The 20,482-nt window shown below is 40.5% G+C and overlaps 1 protein-coding gene across 1 annotated transcript in view; it reads left to right on the forward strand.

Annotated features, from left to right (window-relative positions):
• Positions 1-20,482, forward strand: part of pdlim3b (PDZ and LIM domain 3b) — an 83,817-nt gene that overhangs the window by 46,758 nt on the left and 16,577 nt on the right. The window contains exon 4 of the mRNA XM_020512320.2: positions 19,258-19,445. Within this exon, the coding sequence (XP_020367909.1) occupies positions 19,258-19,445 (188 nt within the window). The remainder of the gene's footprint in view (positions 1-19,257; positions 19,446-20,482) is intronic.

Raw genomic sequence — 20,482 nt, forward strand, 5'->3', positions numbered from 1 at the left:
GTCTAGGCCCAAAACGTCAGCCTTCCTGCTCCTACGATGCTGCTTGGCCTGCTGTGTTCATCCAGCTCTATACCTTGTTATCTCAGATTTTCCAGCATCTGCAGTTCCTACTATCTCTGATACAAAGGATGTTATCTGTCTCTTTAATTTTTCATAGACCTAAAGCTACCACGTGATCTCATTGAATGGCAGAGCAGACCTGATGGGCTGAAGGGCCTACTTCTACTTCTATATCTTATGGTCTTATGCTTCATGAAACCAAGGTTATGTTTGTCAGAGAACAGTGATGCTCAGGTACCCATATGCCTCAGACATTTGGACAACCGACAATATGCACCTCAAAACTCTGGAGATATACCACCAGCAGTTCTTCCTACAGATTCCACAAAGACAGCCCAATAGCAGCATCCTCTCTTAAGCCTATTGACCCAGCATTAAGGTGCTAATAACTCAAAACCAATAACTAATAACTCTGCTGGATGGAATATGTCAACCATATGCCGGAGAGGAGAATCCTGAAACAATTACTTTATTTGAAACCCGGTCACAACAGAGGACTTCCAGGAGTACAAAGGAAATACTTAGGGACATCCTTAAAGGATTTCTGAAGAGGTTAAACATCCCTGATATGGGGGTCCCTGCCTACTGAGTGACAAAAGTGGAAAAACTTCATTCCGGAAGTCACTGAACACAGTGATAGAAATGTACAAGGTGAAATTAAGGTGTCAGAGGGGCACACAAACCTCCAAACACCACAGTTACTAATCTGTCCTACAAGTGGGATCCATCTGTAGATTATTCATTACATTTATCAGCTATCTCTTAACCCTTCAAAATGGAGTAGAAGCGACTCACCCTCGATCCTAAGGGACTGTCTAAGAAAAAGGACACTGCTCCCTTCTCATTCCACTACACTTTGGACTCCAAGCTGCCATAATCGACATTCTGCTTGTCCTTCTGACATTCTTTACCCATATCCACAGAGGTCCTCAACTTGTTCAGCAGCTCTTCGAAACTGAGGATGACATTTTTCCACTCCGCATTTGTGACTAATCAGCCCAATGCTGGTCTCACACACCCTACCTCAGATGGAGCAGGTAGTGTTTGAAGAGGTGAGTGGGTGTAATGCTTGGGTTTTCCCATTTGCTTTCTGGTGTTTGCTTTTGGCCTCCACCAGGACCTGTTAGAAACACTATGGATGGTTGGCATGTTCACAGATATTTCTTATCAACATTGGACAGAGTTAGGCGAGAGATTCCCACTGGTTCATGGGCATATTACAATTTTTCAGGCAATTTCTGAGGACATTCTTGAAGCATTTCCTGTGCCTTCTGATAACCACTTTCTGTGATGACGATTGTAATAGAAAGCTTATTTTGGAAGTTTTGTATCAGGCGTGCAAACAATGTGGCCCACCCAATATAGCTAATTGGCAGTAACTGGTGACTTGATGCTAGGGCTGTTGGCCTGAGAGATATTGGATCATCTATCCTGCCAGTGGGTTTGCAGGATTTCATGGAAGCATCGTTGGTGATGTTTCTCTAGACATTTAAGATGTTTGCTATACATTGCCCATGTCTCTTGATGTGTGCAAAAAGGCAGGTAGTACTCCCTGCAGACTAGGAGTTTGATGTTAGATCATCAGGCATGTGTTCCTCAGGTGGCTAAAAGCTACACAGTTGCACTGAAGGAAATGTTGGATTTCATTGTCAAAAAACTTACAATAAAAAAAGTAGATACAAATAATTTAGACCAAGATGTAACAGAGAAGTTTGTCATGTGGCTGGACTGTAGGATGTGGATATTTGTTATCAGTAACTCCCCTTCTTCAATGAGGTTCCCAATTGATTCACATTGTCCAATGGTTCTCTGTGGATTTTGATAGTGAGTGAACTGTGTTGTACAATGGGAGCAAGCTGGTAGAGGACGTTTATTTTTTGGATGTCTACTCACAGCCCATCCTTTTGTACACCTCCGTGAATGTGTCAACAGTGGTTTGGATCTTGGTTTCTGAGTATGTGCACATACAATCACCACCTGTGTACTATATCTAGGTGACAGTTTGGGACTGTCTTGGTTCTGAACTGGAAGTGGTGCAGATTAAACAGTTTCTCTCTCGGCCTTTGGGAAAGCTCTTTCCAGCCAGAACCTTCATTGATATGGGGTGTGCTGTAGCCACCAAGACAAGCATTGATGTGAAGACACAGCCTTACATGACTGAAGTCTGCATATATATTGGGCATGTGGTGGATCCATTGGTGAGGTTCAAAACTTCATGGTGCATAGTCCTGGTGGAACAAGGTCTATGTCCAATGGTGGATATAGCTGAAACAATTGGAGACTAGGCCCTGCTGCATGGATAAGTAACAACTACATTGTAGCTGTTAGGAAATAAAGATGTAAAAAACTGATCCTATCTTTCTCACCTGTGTTTCCTTTACTCTGCATACCGTCAGTCACATTGAGCCCATTTTGAATCTACACCTCTCTGATATGACTAAAGTTTGGAGCAACTATCCAGAGAGTGTTACCCTCGCTTCCTTATAAGAACATAAGAAAGTGCAGCAGGAGCACACTATTCTCTCCCTCAATCTTGTTCCGCCATTCAGTCTGATCAAGGCTGAATTTCTAATTTAAACCCATTTTCTCATCCATTCGCAAGCCAGTTCAGTGACTGAAATCTGCAAGATTTGGGACAGACATCTACTGTAGATGTGTTCACTCGGGACAACCTCACAGACAACAGTCCGAGCCCACGGCAAACGTCTCTGCTATATTTTAGTCTAAGTTACTCGTATCTACCTTTTTTGTCGTAAGTCTTTTTTTCCCCACATGTTAACTTGTACTAAAAGCAAAGTCTGCAGATGCTGGTGATCAGAAATGAAAGCAGCTGGAGAAACTCAACAGATTGGGTGGCATGGTGGCTCAGTAGTTAGCACTGCTGCCTCACAGTCTAAAGGACCTGGTTTCAAGGACCCTTAGGTGACTCTCTCTATGTAGAGCTTGTACATTTTCCCTATGTCTGTGTAGGTTTCCTCCCACAGTGCAAAGAATTGTAGGTTAGGTGGATTGACCATGCTAAATTGCTTATAGTGTGCAGGCTAGGTGGGTTAGCCATGGAAAATATGGGGTTAGATGGATGGGGCTGTGGGATGCTGTTTGGAAGGTTAGTGTGGACTCAGTGGCCTGTTTCCACACTGTAGTGATTCTAAGGATTTGGTAGCATTGTTCTGAAGAAGTTATATTGGACTCGAGTTGCTAATTCTGTTTCTCACTCCACAGAGACTGTCAGACCTTCTGAGTTTCTCCAGCACTTCCTGCTTTAATTCTAAGTGTTTTCATTTATTAGAACATTATCTAAAATTATCGGAAATGAATTTAATATTTCTCTCTGATTTCATTTGAAGAGGAAAACATGCACTAGTACTTACCCATCAGCTGTTATCCCTCTATTACTGTCACTTTACTGTGTTTTTACCTCTTACCCTGACATCTATGCTCCCTTAGAGCATAATAAACAACAGCAGGAATGGACCATTCAGCCTCTCAAGCCTGCTTGCCCATTCAGTATGATCATGGTTAATCTTCTGCCTCACATCTACTTTCTCCCGCCTTGCTCCATATCCCTTGATTCACTCAAGTTCAAAAATCAACCTATCTAAACCTGAAATCTGTTCAACTTTGGAGCATTGACAATGCTATCATGTAGATTCTTTTAAAGAAACACAACTCAGAGTAAAGAAATCTTTCCGCATCTCAGTCCGAAACATGAACATTTGAATCAGGAGCAAAAATATGCCATTCGATCCCTTGTTCCACCATTCAATAAGATTACAGTTGACCTATTTGCGCTTCCAATTCCACATTCGCATCTACTTCTGATATCATTTGATGGCATTGCCCTACAAAAATCAATCTCCACCTTAAAAATAGTCAGTGACCCTGCTTCCACCACCCTCTGAGGCAGAGTTCCAATCTAAAACAACCATCCGAGAAGACAAAGTTCTCCTCGTCGCTATCGTCAAACGATGATCCTGAATTTAAAAAAAAGTGCCTCCTAGTTCTGGACTCATCCAGAGAGGAAACATCCTTTCCACATCCGTCCTGTCAAGACCATTTAGTATCTTGTAACCTTCAATCAAGTTACCCCTCACTCTTTTAAACTGCAGTGAAAACAAGGCCGGATTTGTCCAACCTTTCTCATAAGACAACCCGCTCATTCCAGATATCAGCCGAGAAAAACCTCCTCTGAATTGCCTCCAATGCATTTAAATCCTTGCTTAAAGGCGGAGACTGAGATTGAACACAATATTTGAGATGTGCCTGATCAATGCCCTGAATAACTGAAGTATAACATCTTCCCTTTTCTGTTCAATTCCACTTGTGGTTAGCAATAGCATTCCATTTGACTTCTTGATTACCTGCTAAATGTTTGTGACCAATACACTAGAACATCAAGATCCCTCTGTACCTTGCAGTTCCGTAGTTATTCTCCATTTAAGTAATACTCTGCTTTTTTATTCTTCCTACCAAAGTAAACAACTTTACTAAACTAAAACAGCAACAGATTCTGAAAATCTGAAACAAAAACAGACATTGCTGGTAAAACTCAGCAGGTCTGGCAGCATCCATGGAGAGAAAGCAGAATCAATGTTTTGCATGCAGTGACCCTTCTTCAGAACTAGAACTTCTTTTGCATCTTATGTCCTGCCCAAGTGCATCATCTCACACTTACCTGGAGTGAATTTCTACTCCTTTGCCACTGCTTGATCCATCTATATCCGTCTGTAATCTAAGACTATCCTCCTCACTATTCACTACTCTAACAATTTTCACATCGTCCATTCAAAAGAGATTCACTTGGCTGATTCCTGGCATGAAGGATTGATTTATCAAGAAAGGGTAAACAGGTTAGAGCCTTTATTCATTGGAGTTTAGAAGAATGAGGTGATCTTACTGAAGCATACAAGATTCTGAGGGATCTTGGCAGAGCAGATATTGAGAAGATATTTCCATTAGTGAGGGATTTTCAATTTAGGAGACCTAACAGAATATGAGGACATGCATTGAAAATGAGATGCAAAGGAATTTCTTCCCTCAGAGAATTCTTTGTCCCATAGAATTCTGGAAGCTGGATCATTGAAAGAATTTAAAGAGGAGGGATAGGTTTTTGAAATATTGAGGAGCTGAGGGCTATGAGGAGCTGGCACAAATAAGGACTAGAGTTCTGGGGCAGATCAGCCATGCTTTTATGGAATGGTGGGGCAGTTTAAGGGGCTAAATGGCCTACTCCAGCTCTTGTTTCTTGTGTTCTAATTATTCCTTCTAAAATCATGAATATATCAGCTTACGTACTGTACACATCAATCTGTGCTGTAAAACTACCTTGAGATGTGAAGAACCAAGGAGTTTTGTTTTCCCCTACAGTTAGTCTGTAATGCTGATAATCAGAGAGATTTATTTTCAAGGCTGTAGGGGGAAAAGTGTTGAGATTGTGGCTGGACCTTACAGTCAGTAATAACAGCAGATCAAAACTTTACATGTTCTTGCAACATTCCTTCGTCCACTATTTTAACAGGAGTATTGTGTGTTTTAAAGTAATGAACCCCTTGTTAAAGTAAGAGAGATGGGAGTATCACATGAATGCATTAAGTGTTCGCTGCTGTCACCAACAGTAATTTCTGAGCTTGTGAACAGGTGCAAGTGCAAGAGCTGGAGGAACTATCTGTCTACTTGTTGCTTTGTTTCGCGCTTACAAAAATATTACTAACAAGTATCAATGTTAAAATGTCAATCAACATGAAAGAAATAACTGTTTGTTTTGCAGTTTAAAAATCTTGCTTTGAAGTCTTGAATTAGCTTAAACAGCATTGCTGCAAGTTGGAAAAATCCCACATGCATTTGCTGACATCTGTTGATGTAACTTGATTACTGAACAATAAGGTGGGATGAAAAAGGAACTTTAAAACCAGCAAAAGCATTCCCTTCTGCAACATTATAATCTTTGTATAGGCTAGAGGTTGCTGCTATTGTGTTGTTCGAGGATTAACTGGGGTCCTTATAACATTTTGATAGAATTTGCACATTCTGGTTGGCACACACTGTTCTTTTCAGTCTGCACACAGTGGGATTAGTCTCCCAAATAGCTAGCCAATCAAAGGAAAGGGAGCAACACTAATCTGCTACATCAGATGAGAACTCTAATTAATGGATATTGGAGCAGCTAACATTGCAATTATGAAGGAAAGAAAAGCTAATTAATCATAAACTTGCCTTGGACTATGTCTGTCAATATCAGCACTATGGAAAGCAAGATGTTCCAAGCCCTTTTAAAGAGAATGTAAGAAAACACAAAATTTAAAACAGCCAGAAATTCCTGATTGCCAAGCTAGAGTGATAGAACCAAACACAGATACCAGTGAGTCGGTATTATCTTAGATGGAACAGAATTAACCAATAAGAACTTTGTAACACGCAGCCCAGAGCTTTAGAAAAGCAAGTTTACAAAAGTCATAATATGGAGCATTGACAGGCCTAAAGCTATACAAACTCTTTATCAGGTAACAAGCCTGAGGCCAATTACAAAGACATTTTGAAAATTTTTTTTGATGGTCGAAGTTAAACAGATCAGCTCTAGGAGACTGGAATAACTTATGAGTAATGAGCACTAATTCATTAGCTTACTAATGGTGTGGACTCCATGGGCCGAATGGCCTCTTTCCTCTCTGTAGGGATTCTACAATTCTATGAGTAACTAACACTAATCCCAGCGATCTTCCAGCTATCTCCTGCAAACAATTCAATTGCTTTTTGAACTGTCATGGGAGTTCATAGTTACCTCATGCCACATGTCAGAAGAAACACTGGTATCTACCTTAGCTTTTTATTGTGCTCCCTAGTTCTCAATCCTTTTCTATCACAGGCAACCTGGAATCTATTTCCTTCATGATATTTAAGATCTACAAATGTATCTAAGAGATAAGATGACAAAATGTATCTTAAGCTGGAGGATATCTGTCACCCACAGTCTCATTCCCCAACATACATAATTTGACCCACTCAGTAGTTTTTTGATCTAATTCCAGAGCATATATTGTCAATTAATAAGTATTGTGGATTGATTGTATTCAGGGGTTGGGCATTAACTGAGGACTCACCCTGTGCTCATATAAATCAAAGCAGGGCTGAAAGTGAAGTTGTTGGTTGGAAATGTCTCCCTAAATAAAAGCAGATAAAGTCTATACAAGGATAGCCTTGAGCAGTCTATCATACACCGCCGAGCTACCTGAATTGTAACGTGAATTTATCACCAGAATAATCAAACCAAATCATTTATGAAAATGGTAGCATGAAAGAAGCTGTGTTTCAAGGACAAATAATCAAAAGAAATAGAAGCAGGAATAGACGATTAAGCCAGCTCTGCTATTCATGACGATTGATCTCAGGCCACTATCCTGCCCACTCCCAATATCCCTTCATTCCCTGACAGACTCCTGAAACCCTGTTGGGACTCTCTTTAGATGGCCATACAGCACATCTCTAATACCATCAGATTTCTCGTACACTATCCATCAGATACTGCACACAGCCAGCAGACCTTTGTTTATCTCACTAACAAATCATGAATAAATGGTAGGTTAGTTGATATATACCTGAGAGAGAGCACAAGTGCCAAGAGAAGGCTCTGTCAGCAAATACACGGGTGTCAGTTGCAATCCAATTATAAATAAACTAATTGCAATGCACTTTCAGTGGATTTTCTGAGATTGACTCCAGAGGTATTATATCCACCTGACTTGAACACAGTTATCAGCCAAAGGGTTAAGCATGCCTGTGATTCACTCCCTATGCCAGGAGCCCATGGGATTCAACATGCAGTTGGCAAATAGTTTACTTTTCTGACTAAGTGTCACTTTCTCAATGGGAGCTTAAGTGAGGCCAACTAAAGCATCAAGACCAGAATTGGGACCTGAATATTCAAACATCTATTTTAAACCATGGATATTTTGAATAGCATCCCATTACACAAAAGAATCCCGGTAGTTTTCAGTGAATTTCCACATCCTCTGTCCCAACTCTGCCTCCCCTATTGGTCAATTGGTAGCTAGCATTGGAAAGTAAATCAAGTAGCATGTCCCTGACCCTGGAAAATCCAGACATCAATTCCAAAATCACAACAGGCAGTTCCGCTCATATGCCAATATGAGACCATAAGAGCATAAGAAATATCAGCAGCAGTAGGCTGTTTGGCCCCTCAAGCCTGCTCTGCCATTCAACAGGATCATGGCTAATTCACCATTCTTCATACCCACTTGCTTGTGTTTTCCCCATTAGCATTGATTCCCCGACTGATCATGAATCTATCTAGCTCAGCTTTAAATATACAAAATAGCTCTGTCCCCTCAGATCTGTGGCAAGGAATTCCAAAGACTCATAACCCTCTGAGAGAAGTAATTCCTCCTCATCTCAGTCTTAAATTGGCACCGCTTTGATGTGAGATTATGCCCTCTGGTCCTAGACTCTCCCTTGAGGGAAAACATCCTCTCAGCATTTAATGTGTCAAGCTCCTTAAGAACCCATCACAGATTTTTGAAGCAAGTACCTTGTTACTCCTTCAGAATAATGCAGCACCATAACATCAAGGTTGGCTTTTGATGGTAGCAGAAGAGGCATCAGGAAAAATGGGCTAGATTTCTCCTTCCAGGCAGAGATCAGAGGTCAGGACTGTTTCTGGGTACTGAACCTATCCCTGGGGGGAAGCAGTGAGTCATTGTGGTTTTCTCAGGGGTGCCTGGTTTATTAGCTTGAGGCCAATGTTTCCCTCCAATGAAGGATGGCAGGTAGCTTCATAAAGCTGGAAAGCTAATCAGAGGCTCACTATTGAGAAAGGACCAGTAGGTTGCACTAAAAGGTGAGTTGAAGAGAGGGCTTTGGGATGGAAGCACACCCATTCCAACATTTTCATAGTTTTCCCAATTGTGGGGGATGGGGGATGGAACTCCTCTGTTGGACATCCCGTAGTTCGTGCGCCCAGGCATGCCTCTCAGTCTGCTGTAGGGCTGGCCCCTCTGCCTGTAGAAACCAGGAGGGTGACTGGAAAATCCCAGTTGGCCTCATTTAGTTGATCTCAACTGGCTCTTACTGAGCGTGATTGAGCACCCACTGTGCACGGCACATAACTCTGCCACCTGCTGATTGTACCTTTGTGAAAAGGGCATAGAGGGCCCCCAGAAACTGGCACCAAACAGCAGGGAATGTTAGCTCCTGTCTCAGCTTCCAGGCCCAGCAGTGCTGTACAACCAGCTGGCTCCTTCTGACGCTTTTCTGGCTCTCTTTCATAGAATCATAGAGTTAAACAGCATGGAAACAGACCCTTTGGTTCAACCAGTCCATGCCAACCATAATCCCAAACTAAACTAGTCCCACCTGCTTGCACTTGGCCCACATCCCTCCAAAAATTTCTTATTCATGTACTTATCCAAATGTCTTTTAAATGATGTAACTGTAACCGCATCCACCACTTCCTCTGGAAGTCCATTCCACACCCGAACCACTCTCTGTATAAAATAATTATTCCTCATGTTTTTTTATTAATCTTTCTCCTCTCGCCTTAAAAAATATGTCCCCCAGTCTTGAAATCCCCTACACTACTACAACATCCTACACTCCAGTGAAAAAAATCCCAGCCTGTCCAACCTCTCCTTATAACTCAGACCCTCAATACCCATATTTCTTTGATAAATTTGGTAAGCTCTCACGTTCTGGAATTCCCTACCCCAAATTTTTTGTAACCCGACTTCTCTGTCACCTCTTACAAACCTTCCCAAAGGCTAACTTTGCAATGAATATCTCTCGTCAATACTCATGTCATTTCCTCTATTCCGCGTTGCTGTTTTTGCCTAGTGTGGTATCATGGGCTTGTTCTTATGCCAAAAACACATAGAGATTTTGTACTGAATTGAATTGAAGGTATTGTATTGAATTGAATTGAATTAGCATCATTGTCACATGTACCCACATGAGTACAGTAAAACGGTTACAAGGCACCACTTAGGGCACCTTAGGTACAAAGGTACCCAGGTACAGAATCATAAGTGCAAAGCAGAAAAACAAGGAAAACACAGTTAAAAAGTTTGACATTACAGTCCTTACTGAAAAAACAAACTCAGTTAACAATCCAACACCACAGATCATTAGTGGTAGGCTATGTTGGTTTCACACTCCACACAAAGGCTTGACCTCCCCCGCTTCAGGCTTGACCTCATCGCCACTGCTGCCCCGAGCTGCCTACTCCCACTCTCGCCACCTTGCAGCTTGTTCCTGTTTCTACCGGCTGCCCTGGGCTGCCTGATTCCGTTCTCACCACACAAGCTGCCCGGGATTGCCTGCTCCCTGTGTTGATAGGCTCACAGTTTCTAAACATAAGAATTCCATAGAGATTTAGAAAATAAATTAAACTTACACACACGAGCAACAAACAGATTTTTAAGTGATAGATTTTGATGGAATTGACCAGTGGGCAAATATATCTTCTTGATGTCTGCAAAACGTTAAAGAAACATGTCTCCGATGTTGGCCAAGGCATTCTGAGCTGTTTGAAGAGTTGCAATAGTAATTATACAGCTCCTTGGCTGGTAGTCACAGTTAATCTAATTCGAACAAGCTAGTGCCAAAGGTGGTTGGAAAATATGGAACAGTGGGAATCCTCTGTAAAAGCTGCTCCAATTTGGAAATAAGTGATATGCATCAGATGCTGGAAAACTGCAAGAAAAGCAGAAAATACTCAGCAGGTTAGACTGCATTTGTAGAGGGAGAAACAGAGTTTCAGGTCATAATGGACCTTCGGAAAAATATCAGGTCCAATTTGGTTCTGCTAATAACATCTATAATGCCTCCATTTGCAACAGTGATAGCTTCGTTTGGAAAATTTTGAGATAACTTACCCCTCACTATTTGACTTTTGCTTTTCAACCATGTTCAAATCCAAATTCCACACCACTGGGGAGGTACGTCTAGAGTTTCAGTGCACACCAAGATTATCACTCAAGCAGCACCAGGGAAGTTGCTGGAGTACAAGCTCGATATATGTTTCCAACAAGGAATGCAAAAGTAGCTGCTGCTACTATTGGTCTAGTAGAATAATGATTAGCCGTCTGGATTAGTCATTTAGAGGTTTGAAACCAAAAGTGCTGGAAATGCTGCAGGATGACACAATGACTCAGTGGTTAGCACTGCTGCTTCATAGCACCAGGAACCTGGGTTCAATTCCACCCTCTGGTGACTGTGGAGTTTACATGTTCTACCCATGTCTGTGAGGGTTTCCTCCCACAGTCCAATGGGTTTGAATGCTTCAATCAGATCTCTCAGCTTTCTCATCTCTAAGGAGAACGGTCCCAGCTTTCCTAATCTATCTTCATAAATGAAAATTCCTCATCTCTGGAAACATTCTCATAAACCTCTTCTGTTCTTTCTCCAATGCATTCACATCCTTCCTAACATGCAGCCCAGAATAGGACTCAACAACCTTGTTGCTCTATAGCCCTATTAATAAAATCTATATACTTCATTAACTGCTCCCTCAATCTGTCCTGCCATCTTTAATGATGCATATACATATTCACCCAAACACTTTAGTCCTTCATCCGCTTTAGAGTTGCACCCTTTATTTTGTGTCTCTGAGTTCTTCCCCTACTAAAATATATCATCTCACACTTCTCCTCGTTGGACTTTATCTGCCACCTATCTGCCCATCCCACCAACCTGCCTATGTTCTCCTGAAGGTCTACACTATCGTCCACCAAGTGTGGCTTCACTAAGACTCTATGTAATTGCAGCAAGATATCCTTACTGCTATACTCAAATCTTCTCGTAATAAAGGCTCACATACGATTTGACTTCTTTATTGCTTACTGTATCTGAATGTTATCTTTCAGTGACTTATGAACCTGTAGGTCCATTTGTAGCTTTGCACTGCCTTTCAATGTTTAAGAAATATTCAGTACTTCTGTTTTTCCTAGCAGATAAAAATACAAAATTCTTCTATTGCATGAGCAATCCTCGGTGTTGATCATCTTGTTTTATGAGGCTATCAGCACTATTGCTTACTATATTGCTTAGGAAAGGGGTCTATAGTGTCCACTTTATCTGGTCTACTCAAGTAAAACTATTTGCTAGTCTAATGAGAAGTGGCTCTTGTAAAATACAGTTAAATGTATAATAGGAACAATGTCCAAGTTACACTGATATGATAGGCATTGTTACAGATACTAAAAGGAGATCCTAAATAGATGGTCTCACTCTGTCGAGATCCTGACCTACTCTGTCCACTAATCCTGGTGATATTATCATAATGGGTTGTAATGAAGTCTGTCTTTAGTATAAATGTGCCCTTAACCTTATGGGAAAAGATCTTGTTGTCAATCTCTTAAATTTCCAGAAATTATGCATTTATGGAGTAAATTAAAGTTAATTATGCCATAAAGTTAAGGATGGTATTTAATGATGTAAGGACTCTTTTAATATTTATATTCCTGGCATGTCACTTAATCTTCCCGGCACAGACAGAAAACAATTGAAACCTTGGATTCACATTCTTATAAGAAGAGAATTTTTCCAAGGGGATTACAATTTTTAACTTTTACTTTTGTCTTACTTTTCCTTGATGTGTTTCTTCACTCTTTCAATAAAATCTTTATTTTGCTCTCCTTATTTGTCCTTCTGTATCTAATTTGTCTATAATTCAACCACTTTAGTTTTCTGTCATTCTTTATCCTACTCTGATGACAAACCTAATGAATTAAAAAAAAGATAGCTTGTTTTCCAAGTTTCTACATGCTCAATTGACCTTGCCTTATCAGTTTGCCCTTCTGGCTATTTGCAGCGCAAAAGATTTTCAAGCTGAAGGATGAGGAAGAATCTGGTGATCAAACTGGCAGAGACAATGCCTGAGACCCCAGAGATCATGATTTGCTATTGTAAATTTTCTTCCTCCCACATTGTTATAAAATTTCTGTTTTTCTTTTTGAATTCTCAACCTTAAGCTAGGTCCTTGGCAAGGCCTGAATTGATCCTCTATCTCGATGCCACACTCCTGTTCTCTCCCCGTATCTTTTAACACCATTAGCTTGTAGAAATCTATTAACTTCTTTCTTAAGTGTATTCAGTGACTTGATTTCCGCAGCCTTCTGTGATAGGGAATTCCATGGGTTTGCCAACCTCTGCTTGAAGAAATTTCTCATCATCTCAGTCTGAAATGGCCTGCCAGGTATCCTGAAACTGTGATCCCTTTATCGGGACTTCTTGAACAGAGGGAACAGATGGAGTGCTTCCAGTCTATACAGCTCTGTCAGAATTTTATACATTTCAATGAGACGGCCTCTCATTCTTCTAAATTCCAGTGAAACCAGGTCCAATTTTGTTTTGTGTTTGAGCTTATATCATGTTTTTGTAAGGAAATCCAAGAGGACTAATTGTGAGAACCTTAAACCATTCTTTTGGAGGTCTGACTAACAATGGGAAATTTAAATGAGAATTCTATCCAAACCAGAATTATCAATCAGACAATTTAGGCATACCAAAGACTTAAAGCAATGGCTCTGAGCAGTTTATAAACCATTGATAGAATCCTACAAAAGCTGATGACCAAAACAGTGCTCCAACTCCTGAAGATTATATATATATTTTTAAATCAAACCTATGGTTCAGTGTCACTAGACAATAATGTCTTCTGTCTCTTGAGCTTAAGAAAGTTGGCCATATTTGTTACAGGATTACTGGCAGCTGCAGGTAATAATGTAACAACACCACATGAGAACACAAATAGGCATAGAATGTGAAAGATTACCTGATGCATTAAGCCAACAATCTATCCTGATTTATACCTGCCCCAATCGCATAATTCATTAATCTCCTGAGGGAACCTCTTCTTATGAGAAGTAGAGAATTATGGCAAAGTTAAAAAGGGAGATTACATTTGCATTTCAATGAAAGCAAGAGCATTCACATGAAGCATCACAGTGTGAGTCTGGTATCAGTAACTGCCCTGTCTCTGGATTGAAATGTAGTTATCCCTTACTCTTTGGAATCTCACTGATCTTCATATCCAGAGACAAATCAAGTTGGAACTTCATGCTTACAATAAACGGTATCAGCATCAGAAAACACAATCTTCTTTACTCTGCAATTTAGGTGTGGTCTAACTGATATGTCTTGTCTCTAATGCCTGTAAGGCTCTTGTATCAAATTAATTTGGGTAGACCTAATTTGGAACAAACCATTTCCTGAGGGATAGAGAGCCACAGCACAAACTATTCACAATTCATCACTGAACTCCCCTTCACTCTGAGGTTATGAAGGAGGTAGATGCAGGAAGTAGAGATGTTTACACTGCCTCAGTAGGAATTATCTCTGTTGAACCGACAGAAGAGGTGCATGATTGGAACTGAGTGAAGGTATTTTGGTGCCTGGTTAACTCAGTTACCTAGATGGCTAATGTGTGGATCAGTTTGATACCAACAGCACAAGGTTTGATCCCCATTCAGGCAGATGCCTGGGGCCTGTTTCTTAACCTTGCACTGCCAATGCTCCCCCACCTTCCCTTATAAAGATCGTAGTATCTTCCTATAATTTGGCAAATAATTGTCTCCAAACAGAGGACTGAAGAAGAAAGGTGGTTTACAATGTAACAGGCCTGGCCTTCCCTAGTTTTGTCCTGTAACCCTCTAGTTTACTTCTCCCAGTTTCTACACTGTACCTGTTGCAATTTATCTTCGTACAGGCTAGCAGGAGTCATAGTTCACTTTGTTGAGAACTAAGAGAAAAATGACTAAAAATCTTAACAGTGTCATCCACTATCTGCAGCTTATTGCTTTCATATCCTTTGGATTTTAATGGGAAATCATTAAGGGAGAATTTCACAGCTGTACTGAGGGAGGACACCTTGCAGAGCTCATCAGCAAGGTGTTATGGGTAAAAGCTCAGGAATAGGAAGGATGAATCACTCTGATGGGGGTGTACTATGGGCCTCCTAACCACCAGTGGTGATAGAGGAACAGAGGTTTGGACAGATTATTGGAAAAATGTAAACACCACAGGGTTATTGTAGTGGGTGATTTTAACTTTCCCTATATTCACTGGGACTCATTTAGTGCCAGGGACTCGGATGAGGGAGAATTTGTTATGTCTATCCAGGATGGTTTTTTGAAAGAGTATGTAAATAATCCAACTAAGGAAAGGGCCATGCTAGACCTTATGTTGAGGAGTGAGACCAGCCAGGTGATCAAAGTTTCAGTGTGGGAGCATTTCAGGAACAGTGACCATAATTCTGTAACTTACTTATGGCTAAGGACCTTGGGTGAAAGTACTAAGTTAGGGGAAGGCTAACTACCACAATATTAGGAAGGAACTGAGGAATGTAGACCGGAGCCCATTGTTAGAGGGTAAATCCAAATCTTGCATGTGAGAATTTTATAAAGGCCAGTTGATTAGAGTTCAGGACCAGCATGTTCCTGTGAAAATGAAAGATAAGGATGGCAAGATGCAGGAACCTTGGATGACGAGAAATTGAGAGCTTAGTCAAAAAGCAAAAGGAACCATATGTAACGTTTAGGAAACTGAAAACAGACAGAGCCCCCAAGAATACAAAGATAGCAGGAAAGAACTCCAACTATGAATTAGGATGGCAAAAAGGAGCCATGGAATGTCTTTAGCAAGCAGGAATAAGGAAAATCTAATGGGTGTTTTATACATGTATAAGGAGCAAGAGGGTAGCTAGGGAAAGGGTGGTCTCACTCAAGAACGAAGAAGGGAATTTATTCATGGAGTCAGATGAAGTGGGTGGGGTTCTTAATGAATGCTTTGCATCAGTGGTCACAAAACAGACGGACATCATGGACAGTGAGTCTAGAGAGAGGTACCTTCTAGCATATGTCAAAATAAAAAAGGAGGAGGTGTTGGGTGTTTTGAAAAGCATTAACATGGACAAGTGCCCAGGACCAGATGGGATCTGTCCCAGAATACTGAGGGAGGCAAGGGAGGAAATTGTTGAGGGCTCCTATGAAATATCTGTATCTTCTTTAATCACAGGAGATGTTTCAGAGGACTGGAACATTGTTCCTTCATTTAAGGGCAACAGAGATTATCTGGGAAATTACATGCTAGTGAGCCTTACTTCAATGGTAGGGAAATTAATGGAGAAGATTCTTAGGGTTAAGATTTACTCACATTTGGAAAAATATGGACTTATCAGCGATAGGGAGCATGACTTTGTGTGGGGGAGGTCATGTCTCACAAACTTGATTGTGCTTTTTGAGGAAGTGACAAAGATGATTGATGAGGGCAGGGCAGTAGATGTTGTCTATGTGGACTTTAGCAAGGTCTTTGACAAGGTTCCTCATGGCAGGTTGCCACAAAGCCAAAGTCACATAGGACCCATGGTGAGCTGATAAGGTGGATACAGAACTGGCTTGGTCATAGAAGACAGAGAGAACCAGTAGAAGGGTATCTTTCTGACTGGAGATCTGTGACCAGTGGTGTTCTGCAGGGATCAGTGCTGGGATCCCTGTTGCTTGTAATATATAAATGATCTGGATGAGAATGTAGTTGTGGATGACACAAAGATTGGGGGAGCTGGAGATAGTGAGGAGTATCAGAGGATACAGCAGGATATAGATAGGCTGGAGACCTAGATGGAGAAATGGCAGATGGAATTTAATCCAGGCAAATGTGCAATGATGCATTTTGGAAGATCTAATGCAGGAGGGAAGTATGCAGTAAATAGCAGAACCCTTAGTATTATCAACATGCAGAGGGATGTAGGCGTGCAGATCCACATTTCCCTGAAAGTGGCAACACAAGTGGATAAGGTGGTCAAGAAGGCATATGGCATTCTTGCCTTCATCAGTTGGGGCATAGAGTATAAATATTAGCAAGTCATGTTGCAGCTATGTAGAACTTTAGTTCGGCCACATTTGGAATATTTTGTACAGTTCTGGTTGCCACACTACCAGAAGGATGTGAAGACTTTGGAGAGCGTACGGAAATGGTTTACCAGGATGATGTCTGGTTTGGAGGGTATTAGCTATGAAGAGAGATTAGACAAACTTGGCTAGTTTTCACTTGAACATGACAGGATGAGGGGCGACCTGACAGAAATTTACAAAATTATAAGAGACACAGGGAGAATGGACAGTCCAAGTCTTTTCCCAGGGTAGAAATGTCAGGTTTTTTTTCCTTTATTTTTAATGGGATGAGGGCATTGCTGACCAGACAGCATTTATTGCCCATCACTAATTGCCCAGAGGGTAGTGCAGAGTCAACCACATTGCTGTGGGTCTGGGGTCACATGTAGGCCAGACCAGGTAAGGATGGCAGTTTCCTTCCCTAAAGGATGTTAGTGAACCAGATGGGTTTTTTCAATAATCGATATTTTATTGAATTCAAATTCCACCATCTGCTGTGGTAGGATTTGAACCCAGGTCCCCAGAACATTACCTGGGGTCTCTGGATTAACAGTCCAACGATAATACCAGTAGGCCATCACCTCCCCTTGGGTATTAGGGGGCATAAGCTTAAGGTAAAATGGGATGTTTAAAGGAGATGTGAGTGGCAAGTCTTTTACACAGAGGTGCCTGGAATACACTGCCAGAGGAGATGATGGAGACAGAAACAATAGCATTGTTTAATAGGCATCTTGACAGATATATGAATAGGCAGGGAATTGAGGGATACAGACTGCATAGAGCCAAAAGATTTTCAATTTAGAAAGACATCATGCATTAGCACAGTCTTGGTGGGCTGAAGGGCCTATTCCTGTGCTGTACTGTTCTTTGTTCTTTTATCATTAGTTGTATTAACTTACCCACTTATACTTTAATTATAGACTTCCCTGGCAATGCATATCAATCCTCAAATTTAATGAATAATTTTAATGAGCTTATGTTTCTCTTAAAATTGACTGGGAAATGAGTAGTGTTGAGCTAGCGTCTGGAGGTAAGGTGCTGGACTCTCTTCTCAAAATGGTAAAGTACAACCAGTGAGAATTCCCACTGTTCAGCTTGCAGCTTGACTCTGTATCCAGTTCTGGTCAAAAAGGCATCCAAGCACTGGGGCTGGTTCAGAGGAGGCCCACAAGCCTGTTCCCGAATTACAGAAAAACTTCACATTTTCAACTTTTAAAACAGCCCCATTTGAAACATTACAGCACTGATATACACTGTGAAGGGAAAACTGAAGGATCTTTTGGCTCATTATTTAATGAAATGGTCTCTTTCACCTTTACTGATCAAGCAATTACGAATTAATCAAATTGCTAATTAATGAAAATACACACATGCAATGAGCATTGCACAGTCGGGCTGTATATTCAAAGGGTATAGAAACAATTGCTGCTGAGTAAAGTTCCTTCTATCATTTCCTCAATATCCTACCTCAATGTCTTAAATAAAGAATAATATCACTAACAGCAATTATCTTGTTTTGAATTAGGTTTATTTTCGGCATAGATCAGAATTAACACATGTAAGTTACTCTTAACGTGAGCTACTTGTGATGGTATCCTTAGTAAGCTATTGTGGTTTGGAAACAGATACGGATACACTACCTCAAAACCAGCAATCTTGGAACCAAAACCTAAAGAACTGAGGACGCAGTAAATCTGAAACAAAAGCAGAAATTGCTGGAAAAGCTCAGCAGGTCTGGCAGCGTCTGTGGAGAGAAATCAGAGTTGATGTTTTGGGTCGAGTTCTAAGGAAGGGTCACTCAATCCGGAACGTTAACTTTGATTTCTCACCACAGATGCTGCCAGACCTGATGAGCTTTTCCAGCAATTTCTGTTTTCAAACCTTGGAACCAAGGTTGATTTTAGTTCAGGTGGCTTGCGCTGTTGGGAGTAGAGGTCAAACCAGGTCAGATGGGTCAAGGGTTGCTTGAAGTGTTGGAAAGTGTGTAGAACATAAAGTGGAAAGCCAGTGACTAGTTTAGGCCTATTCAGGGCTTAGCTGAATTGTCCAGGTAAGTTATTTTATTGAAGTATTTTACTTAATTAAATCAATGCATGGAAAACTCTAAAAATGTCTGGCTTTTGGACAACTCTGTTTTTTTTTGGACAGCCAGATTTAAAATACTCCTCCTGTTGCACCATTGAAAGTTGAACATTGTTGAGGAGAATGAAGGCGATCCGATGCATGATGTGGCTGCTGGTGCTTATTAGCTTCAGCATGAATTTTAGCCTTGAGTATTTTTGTGCCCTTTTGTATGCAGGAATTCAAATCTATTGGAGAGTCCCATAACAGAAAGGCCCAGCCATTTCTTGCTGCAGGAAACATTGATGACAAAAGACAGGTAGTGAGTGCCACCTATAATTCTCCAATTGGCCTATATTCTGCTGGCAACATACAAGATGCCATCCAGGGACAACTATGTGGCCTGGCCATTGACCCACAGGAGAAGTAAGTATAGGGTTTGAATTCAGCCAAGTCTCTGTCTTAAACTGGTCTGTCTTTGTTCTGCCCAGCTCTTGCTATTTGTACCTTCTGTGTATAACAAAGTGCATTCTCCAATAAGCATGTGTTTTGTGGATTAAACCATTTCAGAAACAATGAAGCAGTTTCATATATTGAATGACAATGGTGAAATAAATCAATGAACAGTAATTTACTACATTAAATATTTTGGTTGACAAAATCAAGCAATTCAATGGTAAAGGTTTTTATGGTTAGATCCACATTTTGACATGCAAAGAGCTAATATTATTTAAGCAACAGGTAGGTTTGAGTTTGAAATGAATAAAATGAGTAAAGGTCCTATTTTTGTGATGAATAATAACATTATCATAGAACATTATGGAAACCTTGGAATAATCTCTCTTATTCGGATGCTTAGAAGTTAAATATGATTTTGTCCAATCATTACAAAGCAAGATTTTATTTCAGGTATCTGTGTTATCTTTAATCATTTTTCCATTACAGGAACTAGGCTACTTTGAACACAAGTTCAATGCCAGGCCCAAACCTTTCTCAGTAGTTTCCACACAAAGCAGGTTTTATGCTTTATCTTGGATAGACTGCATGTGTTTCTGGCTTGATTTTTCTTTCTGACAAATGCAAGGGAAGTGCACATGGTTCAATATGCAAACATCCTTTAAAAATACACCCATTTAATTAAGACAGTTCGACAACTTTGCATGAATATGGAGTTTCAAATTTTGAAATTTACTTCATTGAGTACAACATATATAACAAAGCGCTTTTTCCAATGATATTCAAGTCGTTTTGGTATAATTTTAATGTTATTCATATACTTGTGCATTTATTACTTTTTTGCGCTGCATGTTTCCATGATGCTTAATAACAACATATAAAAATTGATTTGCAGAGTGTTTGAGGTTTTCAAAGGAAAATGTGCTTTAATCCCTTGATCTTCTCACATTAAAAATAAAGTGCACACTTGAATTGTCTCTTACGTATTCATCTGCATTTGGCAACAT

The sequence above is a fragment of the Rhincodon typus genome, chromosome 3 (genome assembly GCF_021869965.1).
Source record: "Rhincodon typus isolate 14 chromosome 3, sRhiTyp1.1, whole genome shotgun sequence".
Lineage (NCBI taxonomy): Eukaryota > Metazoa > Chordata > Chondrichthyes > Orectolobiformes > Rhincodontidae > Rhincodon > Rhincodon typus.